At 42.6% G+C, this 10,268-nt stretch overlaps 2 protein-coding genes across 4 annotated transcripts in view; one reads left to right on the top strand and one right to left on the bottom strand.

The window, feature by feature from the left end:
* Nucleotides 1–3,691, bottom strand: part of Wdr12 (WD repeat domain 12) — a 23,705-nt gene extending 20,014 nt beyond the window's left edge. The window contains exons 1-3 of one of the 3 annotated variants that reach the window (XM_026788864.1): nt 3,616–3,691; nt 3,007–3,205; nt 353–447 (exon numbers count right to left, since the gene is read on the bottom strand). In XM_026788864.1, coding sequence (XP_026644665.1) covers nt 353–447; nt 3,007–3,047 — 136 coding nt within the window. In that variant the 5' untranslated portion in view covers nt 3,048–3,205; nt 3,616–3,691. Of the gene's footprint in view, nt 1–352; nt 448–3,006 lie in introns of all 3 variants that reach the window. The other 2 variants (XM_005366322.3, XM_013353489.2) reach the window with 2 other exon arrangements.
* A 32-nt stretch (nt 3,692–3,723) lies between these two features.
* Carf (calcium responsive transcription factor) overlaps nt 3,724–10,268 on the top strand; it is a 37,419-nt gene continuing 30,874 nt past the window's right edge. Inside the window, exons 1-3 of the mRNA XM_013353451.2 lie at nt 3,724–3,780; nt 7,906–8,069; nt 9,803–9,905. The gene's annotated coding sequence lies outside the window, so the exon portion shown is untranslated. The remainder of the gene's footprint in view (nt 3,781–7,905; nt 8,070–9,802; nt 9,906–10,268) is intronic.

Genomic DNA, 10,268 nt, shown 5'->3' with positions numbered 1-10,268 from the left:
GGTTTTGGAGCCTGTCCTGGAACTAGCTCTTGTAGACCAGGCTGGTCTCGAACTCACAGAGATCCGCCTGCCTCTGCCTCCCAAGTGTTTATTTTTATTATTGTGTATGCATGATGTGTGTTTGGTCTTTTGCCTGTATGTACGTCTGTGTGAGGGTATTGGATTTTGAAATTACAGATAGTTATGAGCAGAGATAGGTGAATCTCTTAGTTTGAGGTCAGCCTGGTCTACAGAGCAAGTTCCAGGACAGCCAGGGTTCTACAGGGGAAATCCTGTGTCAAAACAAAATTGTATTTATGTGTAGTTGGTGGCACTGTGTCCTCTCCTAACTTCTTGGAGCATATATACCTACCATTTTTGGTCCCCAGCAATTTATTGATGATGTTACTAAGGTCAGCAACTTCAGAGGCAGCGGGGATTGAGAAAGGAACATCATCTACGGCATAGCTATAAAAGGGAAATGATATGTCAGTATTATGTCTACACATATTCTGGCAAATCTAAATTTCTTCATTCAATAACTATTTACTGGGTCCTTCATGCCAGACATTTGCTACAAGGCAAAACCAAAATGATGTAAAGTTCCTTTATTCTCAAAGAATCAAGCAGGCACTTGGGAGGAAGAAGCAGATGGATCTCTGTGAGTTCAATCCCAGCCTGGTCCACAGTGGAGTTACAGGACAGCCAGGCCTACACAGAAAAACAAACCAAAGCCGGGCGGTGGTGGCACATGCCTTTAATCCCTCCCAGAGGCAGACCAAAGGAACTTACTCCTATTTCAGGCAGTGATTTTACTTTAAGAAGTGTTCAAAGATGAGACTAAAGATACATAGTGTTTTAAATCCCATATACTAGGAAATAGTTTTTAATTCTTTGTGTAGACAACAAGGAACCACTGTAGCAGTCCAAGTTAAAGAATAACAGCAGTACTTTAGTTGGATCTTCATAGCTGTGCAAACTAAATTAGAATAATTTATGACCGGAGGCAGAATAAAAGACCCAAAAAGAAATAACATTTGCAAATCATTTATCTGGTAAGGAATTTGTATCCACAATATATAAAGAACATTTATAATTCAGTAATGAAGTCTTTTTTAATGGGCAAGGAGTTTGAATAGATGGTTTTCTAGTGAAAGAGCAAGGACCAACAGGCACAGAACCAAACCACAATGAATATCACTTTGTACCCATTATTGTGCAAATAAAGTGTTGGTGAAGATACCTACAGAGAAAGAGGAACCCTCATTCACTGATGGTGGTAATGTAAAATGGAGTAGTTACTGTGGAAAAGAGTGTGCCAATAGCTCTAAGTTAAATGTGGACTTGCCATTTGACCCCAGAACTACACTCTGGGCATGGTGGCATAGGCCTTTATCCCAGCATTTGGAAGGCTAAGGTTAGTAGAACAGTGGGTAGGCCAGCCTTCGGTCACAGTGAGTTCCAGGCCAGCGAGGGCTGCACATGTTCACATACAAAGTGTACATAAATACTTAAACAGCCACTATTCACAATAGCCAAAAAACTCAAACAGCCTAAATGTCTAACAGGACAATAAGAGAAAACGAGCCATACAATGGGCTATTTAGCCATAAAATAAATGAAGTATTATGATAGTCTGCCTTATGTTTAAACTATAAAAAACACAGTAAGTGAAAGATGCCAGCCACAAAAGACCACAGTTTGTATAATCTCACTACACAAAATGTCCAGCATGTACACACACACAGAGATGGACGGCCTGTGGGTAAGTGGTTGACAGAGGTGGGGCGTGTTTAAGGGACTGAGTGGGAACTAAAGAGTGGTGAACTTTTTATAAATGAATTGTGTTGATGGTTGTACAATTCTACTACTATGATGCACCTGAATCTCACCCATACTCCGTATGTATCACTAGTGAATCTGTCATCTATATGGCTTATTTATATATAAACACATAAATACACACAAATAAACATACATGTGCACACTGTCCTGGTTAGTCTTGTCAATCTGACAGAAGCTATGGTCATCTAAGAGGGAACTTCAATTAAGAAAATGCCTCAATGAGATTGGCCTAAAGGCAAGTCTGTGGGAACATTTTCTAAATTAATGACCAATGTAGGGAGAACCAGCCCACTGTGGGAAGTGCCACCCCTGGGCAGGTGGTCCTGAGTTTGTCTATAAAGTGAGTTCCAGGATAAGTCAGGGCTATAGAGAAACCCCATCTCAGAAGACGCAGGCTTAGCTAGGCATGGGGAAGGCAGGCTACAATGCAGCATTCTTTCCTGGTTTTTGCTTCAGCTCCTGCCTTGGCTTCCTCTGATGGTGACGTGTGAGCCAAATAACCATTTCCTCCTCAAGCTGCTTTTGGTCATGGTGTTTTATCACACTATGTCTTACCACACTAACTGGGGCACACACACCTAATCAAGTCAGTAACTTCATACTAATAAAAAAAAAATCAGCTCTACGAAATCCATATTCAGAGATCCAATTCCTAATACGGTTGAGAAGAGCAAATGAAGCCGTGCTTTCAGAAACCATGAGATACCATTAGCGGACAGCCTGTAAACAGACTGTCACTATTCACCCATCAAATTATGAAGTAGTGTGAGGAAACTCGAAGCCCGGTTCCTTCCACACACATTCAAATTATAAAGCGTTCACGAAGGTGGGTGGAAAAACGGAGATCCAGGAAGCCAGCAAAATCGTGTCCACCGCTTCCAAACGGGACGACATAGGGCAGAAGTGAGGGGCACGGGAAGGGGAGGGCGAATGAAGTCTTTTTTATTTTTATTCTATCCGGCACTCAGGTTATCTTATTTGCATTAAACCCTTCTAATTCCGGCCAGATACTTACTAAACTCCTTTCAGCTTTGATTTACTAAACCTTGTCTGTTTCTTTTAACATATATTCCCAGTCAAAACCGCAAGGACTACCAGTGACTACAGGGTCCAAACCCAACGGGGTCTTAAAGCCAGATCGGCTCTGGGAAGGCAGGGGCAAACGCCGAGACGCATACTTACTTCTTGTTCTCGGTGTAGAACCGTGCCTGGAGCTGTGCCATGGCGGAAAGTGCACACGAGACTCCTCCACAAAGATCTGTGCGTTGACAGTCAGCACGCGGCAAGCGCCGTGGAAGGTAGGATCTGTTACCTTCAGTTTCCTTAGACCGTACCACGAGGTTCCCGTTGCGCAGGCGCCCAGCCCGCACACATCAACTACCTATCCCGAGATTCAGGAAACATCGATCAGTCAAGCACAGTCTTGAGAGCAGCCAGTCCCCTAAACACTTCTGTGTTTGCGCTATCAGACCCGTAATCGATTAGGAAGACAGACAGGGAAAAGAACTAGCTGGAACCTGATTTTTTAGAGGGTGTCTTTAGGCCGGATACTTCGGCCTCAGCGCCCAGATACTACAAACCCCAGAAGGGAGCGCTCTGAACGCCGGGAGTGGCGGTTTTATTTATTTAGCCACACGGAACTCTGGTTCTCTTATTTGCCTTTAAAACTCCCTTCTCCGGTCTGACATTCCATTTCCTGCTCCCTAACCCTGGGTGACAAAGGTCCCCCTGTCTGTTTTTTATGCGTCGTTACAGCAACAGCCGGACTCAGCCTAGACCATGTGTTCTTACCTCAGGCTGCAGAGCGGAAGTGCTGGGCAGGAAAACGACTCGGAAGGGACCGGGGCGACGGTGGCCGAGAAGGGCCCAACCTTAAGGGCCTGAATTGCGCCTCCCGGAGGGGTGCGCGTGCGCAGTGCGCTGGTCTCCATGGCAGGGCCTCGGAGCCAAGACGAGGTTGAGTAAACTCGTTTTGAATTTTCTCCCTTCTGCTCCGGCGGAGTCCCATCTCGCGTTGCGGGGCTCACTGCGGCGGCAGGGTTGGGGGAGCGGGAGGTCCGGCAGAGCTGTCTGCGCCCACGAACCGGACACTCCCTCCCGACCTCCCTTCTTCCTCCTGCCTCCGCCTCCTCCTGTCACCTCCTGACCCTCCCGGGACCGGAGCAACCGCCGCCCCCGCCCCCGGCCGCCGCGGCCCGGCTGCCTGCTGTCCCGGCGCCTCGCCGGCCTCCCGGGAGGGGACCCGCGGCCGGGGGAAGGCAGGCGGCAGCAGGGGGAGGCTAGGTGTCCTGCGGAGGGTGCTGAGTCCGAGAGCACCCGCCGGAGAGGGGCCGCTCCCCTGCTTTCTCAGCCTGAAGTTTAGAAAGGCTTCCTCTGCACCTCTCCCCTGCTTTCAGACTGTTTTTGCTTTTGAATTGAACTCACTTAAAGGCCTGTGTCGGTCTCAATGGTCCCGATTGTTACTTTAATTATTTTCCCTAGTGGAGAATAGATGGGGATACTTTAAGATCCCAAAGCCACATTCTAAGGCATTTGCCCAAAAACCTCCAAGGAGTGCGGCGGGTGGAGCGGTTGGCACTCCGGGACAATAATTGAGAGTCAGGCAGAACTGGATTGCAAAATGTGTGGGCTTAGCGGTATGTGTGCAGGTGAAAACAACGGAAGCTTTTCTTTTTCTTTTTTTTTTTTTAATATGTTGCCTAATATTTAAATCATCTGTAGAAAGTTAGAAGTGATCTAAACAATTGAAGGCAAAAACCAACCATTTGTTAAGTGAGCAGTGACATTAAAGCATGACAGTTTCAGTGTATCCACTTTACAGAATTGCATGCCCTGTAATAGGAATGCCTGCATTTGATTCTACCTGTGCTACATAACCTTTGTGTCACACTTTGATCAACTGCGAGAATTAAATGTCACATAAGAAGCACTCTAAATGTTAACTATTGACTTCGTAAAAGCTAGCAGTACAAATTTTAAATAGAAATATCACTGACGTAGGTGGAGGCATAAAATGAGAAAAACCTCTGCCCAAGCTCCAGAAAGAAATCACTGATAAGACTTTACATGTAAGCATTACAATGTTGAAGATTTACATTAAATAATCTGCGACAGCTGAAACTTGAAATTCCTAACTTGAAGTGTGACTATTGAATTCTTACTTACTGATAGCATATGATTGATTAATTAGCCTTTTAAACTTTCTTTAATTTGAACTTTCAAGTTACCAATAGTTAAAAGTCAATACTTTTCATTTTAATTTGAATGGAGCTATAATTAGGAAGATGCAGAACCTGAATTACTCAAGGAAAGACATCAATTTGCAAAGCAGAAATCTTGGATTCACTAAAAGATATTTTTATTTGGCTAAGATGTTTAGTTAAGGAAAAACTAGTTATTAGTTTTGCAAAATGTAGAATACCCAGCATGATTTTTTTCTTCCATCAGTAACTTGGATGTCTTCATTGTATCCAGGCAGTGCTTGGGATAGCATCACTAATGCTTTTGTGTCTTCGTTTCCTAAAAGTTTAGTTAATATCAACTGAAAACCTTTGGGATTCATTTACTGTGGTCCTCATGAAGACTCACTGTTATCTGGAGGACCCCCAGCAGGGAAAAATATTTCTTTGTGTTTCAATCTTTTGTTTTGAGACAGGGTCTCAGTCTTTCTATGTAGTCAGGATGGATTTGAATTCACTGTGTTTTCCTAGATTGGCTTTGAACTTGAGATCCCCCTGCCCCTACTTCCTGAATACTAGAATTATATATGCCTGCTACCACACTTGACTGTTGTTTGTTTTGAACCTGAATCTAAAGTTCTGGAATTAGGGTTTTATGTGTTCCAGGCAAGCACTCTCCTCCTAGCTATATCGTAGCCCAAGTCATGGGTTCTTAGGAGAATTACCATAGTTCCCTTTTATTCGTGGTTTTGTGTTCCCCAGTCTCAGTTACCTGCTGTCAATATTAAATGGAAGGCCTAGAAATAACTCATGAGTTTTAGATTGCATGTCTTTCTCAGTAAGTAACATAATGTCTTACACTGTGCAATCAGGGATATCATGTCCAGGGACAGTATCCACTCCACTGCCCACCTGTTGGTAATAGTAACCTTTTTGGTTATTAAGTCAGTAACAATTAATTAATTAATTAAGTCTGTGTTTCAGTAAGTGCAAAGGTGATGACAGTGGCAGCTCACATATGCCAAAGAGAAGTTTTAAAGTGTTCTACGTCAAATGATGGGATTTTTAATTTGGGAAGAAAAGCTGTAGGCTAGTTTAGTAACATCTACAATCAACAAGCTATTTCAGAGACCACATCATGGAAGTTTTACTAAAGTATATGGTTAAGACTTTCTCTCTCTCTCTCTGCTTAATTATAAAATGATTTGTTTGTGCTCGCTTTAGGCGGGCACTAGACCTCATTACAGATGGTTGTGAGCCATCATGTAGTTGCCGGGAATTGAACTCAGGACCTTTGGAAGAGCAGGCAATGCTCTTAACCACTGAGCCATCTCTCCAGCCCACTGTGCTCGCTTTAGGGTTCCTGGTTCCAGCTATTCTCATGGGCTCAGACTGTGCCCCGTTAAACAATAATAAAGTCACTTTGGAATCTTTGTAAAATTAAATTAAATTAAGCTCTCAAAGAGCAAGGAAATAAAAAGGTGTGTGTGTGTGTGTGTGTGTGCGCGCACGCACGCGTGTGCGCGCACGTGCCGGACAAGAGCTGTAGAAATCACAATTATAGGTAAAAGTGGTAAACATGATCCTTAACTTTTCTACTAGAAAGTAAAATGTTTAAGTTGGAGCTGCCTGCCTCTGCCTCTTCAATACTGAGATTAAAGACATGCACCATCACACCTGGTTTAGGTTATTAGTTTTAAAGGATATGTTTTAATCCAGAAAGGTTAGGGGAGCAATACAAGATTAATGGTGACGGTTTTCCAGGAAGTACACCTGAGAAATTACTCTTAGAGCCTTGGACACATAAACTTGCTGTTGATCAAAGTCGAAGATCCATATCCCAAGTAATAACATTTATAAAGAAACATCCGTGTCTGGACTAGTCTCCAGCCTTCTGCCATGCATTTACCATGTGTAAACAGTCAAACAGCTGTTAGAAAGTGAAAACACAGAAGCCGTAAGTTTCTTACCAACCTTTATTTTCTTAAAAAATTGATTTTTATTTGTTTGTATATGTATGTGCCTTGTTTGTAGTTTATACACTTGAGTACAGACCCACAGAGGCCAGAGGAAAGTGTGGCGTCCCCATGTGGAGCCACTGCACATGGGTGTTGGGAACTGAACCTTGGTCCTCTGCAAAAGCAGTATGTGTTCTTAACTACTGAACAATCTCTCCAGCCTGGAAACCTATACTTTTGATACAGAATAAAATCCAGTTCTGTAAAGTGATAGGAACATCCTAGAAGGCCATTTCCCAGAAAAAGAAAAGCAAGCTCTCCAAAATTTACTAAAAATAGACTCCATCATTTAAAAAACTAATGTATTTTTACTTAATGTGCACTGGTGTTTTTGTGTGTGTACATTTGTATGACACAAACATGAGCCACCATGTGGATACTAGGAATTGAACCCAGGGCCCCTGGAAGAGCAGCCAGTGCTCTTAACTGCTGAGCCATCTCTCTAACCCTCAAAGATTCTATCTTTACTGCTTCTTTCGTTCCCTAGTCTTGGTACTTCATGCTTACAAGATACATTTGTCAGCTCTAGGATTGGAGGTTGTAGGTATAGAAACTTTATTTTCAGCTCGTGGCTTCTAAAGATGCTCTACTGGTAATTACTTTCATTGAGGGGAAAAATTATGTGGCTACAGAAATCTTTGTTTCAGTGATTATTATAGAATGTTGGGCCTAAAATAAATGTCTAATTGTAGATAAGGAAGCAGGACAAGGGTTAAGTTGCCTCTTCTAGGACATAAGTGGTGTCAGACTTTAGCCCTTTCAACTGAGCAGAATAATGTTCTACCATGTTAGCCTGTCAATAAACAAAATGTATACCGTGAAATGTAGTAGTTTTATTTGTGTGTAGAAGAGTAAAATATACATTGACTATTATTTCCTTGCAGAGAACATGCTATTGTGAAGACATAATTACAGTTTTCACATGAACAAAGCTAGCACTATTGTAATTTAGTGCCCCAAAGGAAGACTGTCAATGACTATAAAAGGACATTTCTGAGGCTAACGGAATGTAGGAACCCGAGCTTGAAACCTGAGCCACTGCCTGAAGGTAATAACTTTTTTAACTTTTTTTATTTTTTTTTTTGGTTTTTCAAGACAGGGTTTCTCTGTAGCTTTGGTGCCCGTCCTGGAACTAGCTCTTGTAGACCAGGCTGGCCTCGAACTCCCAGAGATCCGCCTGCCTCTGCCTCCCGAGTGCTGGGATTAAAGGTGTGCGCCACCACCGCAAGGCCTAAACTTTTTTTTTCAATTCATTAGTTGTCTTTTTGTTTTTTACATTTTTTAAAAAATATTTATTTATTTATTTGTTATGTATACAATATTCTGTCTGTGTGTATGCCTGCAGACCAGAAGAGGGCACCAGACCTCATTACAGATGGTTGTGAGCCACCATGTGGTTGCTGGGAATTGAATTCAGGACCTCTGGAAGAGCAGGCAATGCTCTTAACCGCTGAGCCATCTCTCCAGCCCCTGTTTTTTACATTTTTTATGTTTTGATAACCGCTGAGCCATCTCTCCAGCCCCTGTTTTTTACATTTTTTATGTTTTGATAGTATAAATTACCAAATCCATCCACTGTTCCCGTCCTCTCCCTCCATTCCAACTTCTCACCCCCTGGTCACTCTCAACTTCATGTGCCTTTTTTTTTTTTAACCCACTGAGTCATCTCAGTGCTGCCAGTGTGTACAGGGGTCATTAATGCGGGGCCATCTACTGGAGCCTGAGTAACCTCTCAAGGTCGAATCCCTGAGGAAAGTAATTGTCCCTCCTCCCACGGGAGCCATCAGCTGCCAGCTATCCCCAGTTGGGGTAGAACTTCGTGACTCTCACTTCTTTCTGGTTCCTGGACTTTGGCCTGATCCTGTCTTATGTGTGCAGTCATAGCTGCTGTGAATTGATGTATCTGACAGAGGGCTGGTATCTGGAATACACAAATGACTCAAAAAAATAAACACCAGAAAATAAACCCCAAACAATCTAATTAAGCTGTCTCGGAGTGGAACCAAACAGAGCTCACAAGGGGAAAAAATTACTAAGATTTTTTCTTTTTAATGTTCAACAAGCATCTTGAGCTATCAGGAGATTTTATATTACTCTCGTCAGAATGGTTAAAGTCAAACAAATGCTGGCAGAGATACATGAAAAGGAGAAAGATTATTTGTTTATCGATATTATTTGTCTGAAGTTAAAAATCATTGAAAAATGAGTGTCTGTTGCTTAAAGATTTAAGAACACTCTTTGAGTCCTTTGAAACCTAATAGGTATAAGGAAGAGTTTTAGATGGATGAAGGGAGATATCAGCCTGTTTTATCAATATGCAGAAGCTGGAATAAGAATATCTGTTCTATCTGTGGTCACAGTGACCTTACTGTGGGCACCAGAAACTCTAAGTTGAAAATGGTTCCAAGAAATCAGCTAAGTGCTCTTAATTGTTTAGCTGTTTTTTTTTTCAGCCCAATTTTAGAGATTTTAATATTTAAATTTTTTATTTATTTACTGACTTATTTAGAGTGATCATGCATGTATGTGCACACATGTGCATGCTTGTGCTTATTCAAGCACACACTACTGTGCACATGTGGAAGCCAGAGAACAGCTTGCAGGATTTGGCTGTCTCCTTCCACCATCTGGGTTCCAGGACTCAAACATGAACCACGAGGCTTGGCAGCAAGCACCTTTACCAGCTATCTCCTAAGCCCAATCAGAGCAGAGTTTGTTCACTGTGATTATATTTGGGTGTTTTCCATTCATATGCATAATTATGGTTTACTTTCCATTTAGGTATGGTGAGACCAACAGACGAAGAGAAGATAATCTGTTATTCACAGTTCTCAAAAGGAGTGGGCATGCTGTACCCCAGAGAACCACACAGTGTGACACCGAGGTTGGTGGCAGGAACACATGGGTGCAGAAGACTGCAGAAGAACCTTGCTTGTGGTTTTTGAGAGAAAAAATGGGCAGAGAAGCCTAAGCAGACTAAGCTGGCTTGAGATCAGGAAGTTTGAACAAACTTATTGGACTATGGCTTGTATTGTATTGTATTGGTCTTAGGGAAGTTAAAGCTGGGTGTGCTGTCCCAGAGGGTCAGAGAGCCTATAATGAAGCTAGCTGTGGGAGCCTAGTATTTGGACTTGTGTGCATAGGGAGATTAGTTTTGCCAGAGCATCTTTTATATCTCTAGTCCTTCCCTGGTCAGTGAGAGTCCAAAGATGCTGAAGGGTCATAACAAAAACTAGGAAACATGATT

The sequence above is a fragment of the Microtus ochrogaster genome, unplaced genomic scaffold, assembly GCF_000317375.1.
Source record: "Microtus ochrogaster isolate Prairie Vole_2 unplaced genomic scaffold, MicOch1.0 UNK8, whole genome shotgun sequence".
NCBI lineage: Eukaryota > Metazoa > Chordata > Mammalia > Rodentia > Cricetidae > Microtus > Microtus ochrogaster.
The sequence above is the reverse complement of the archived record's forward strand: the minus strand, read 5'-3'. Positions and strand labels throughout refer to the sequence as shown.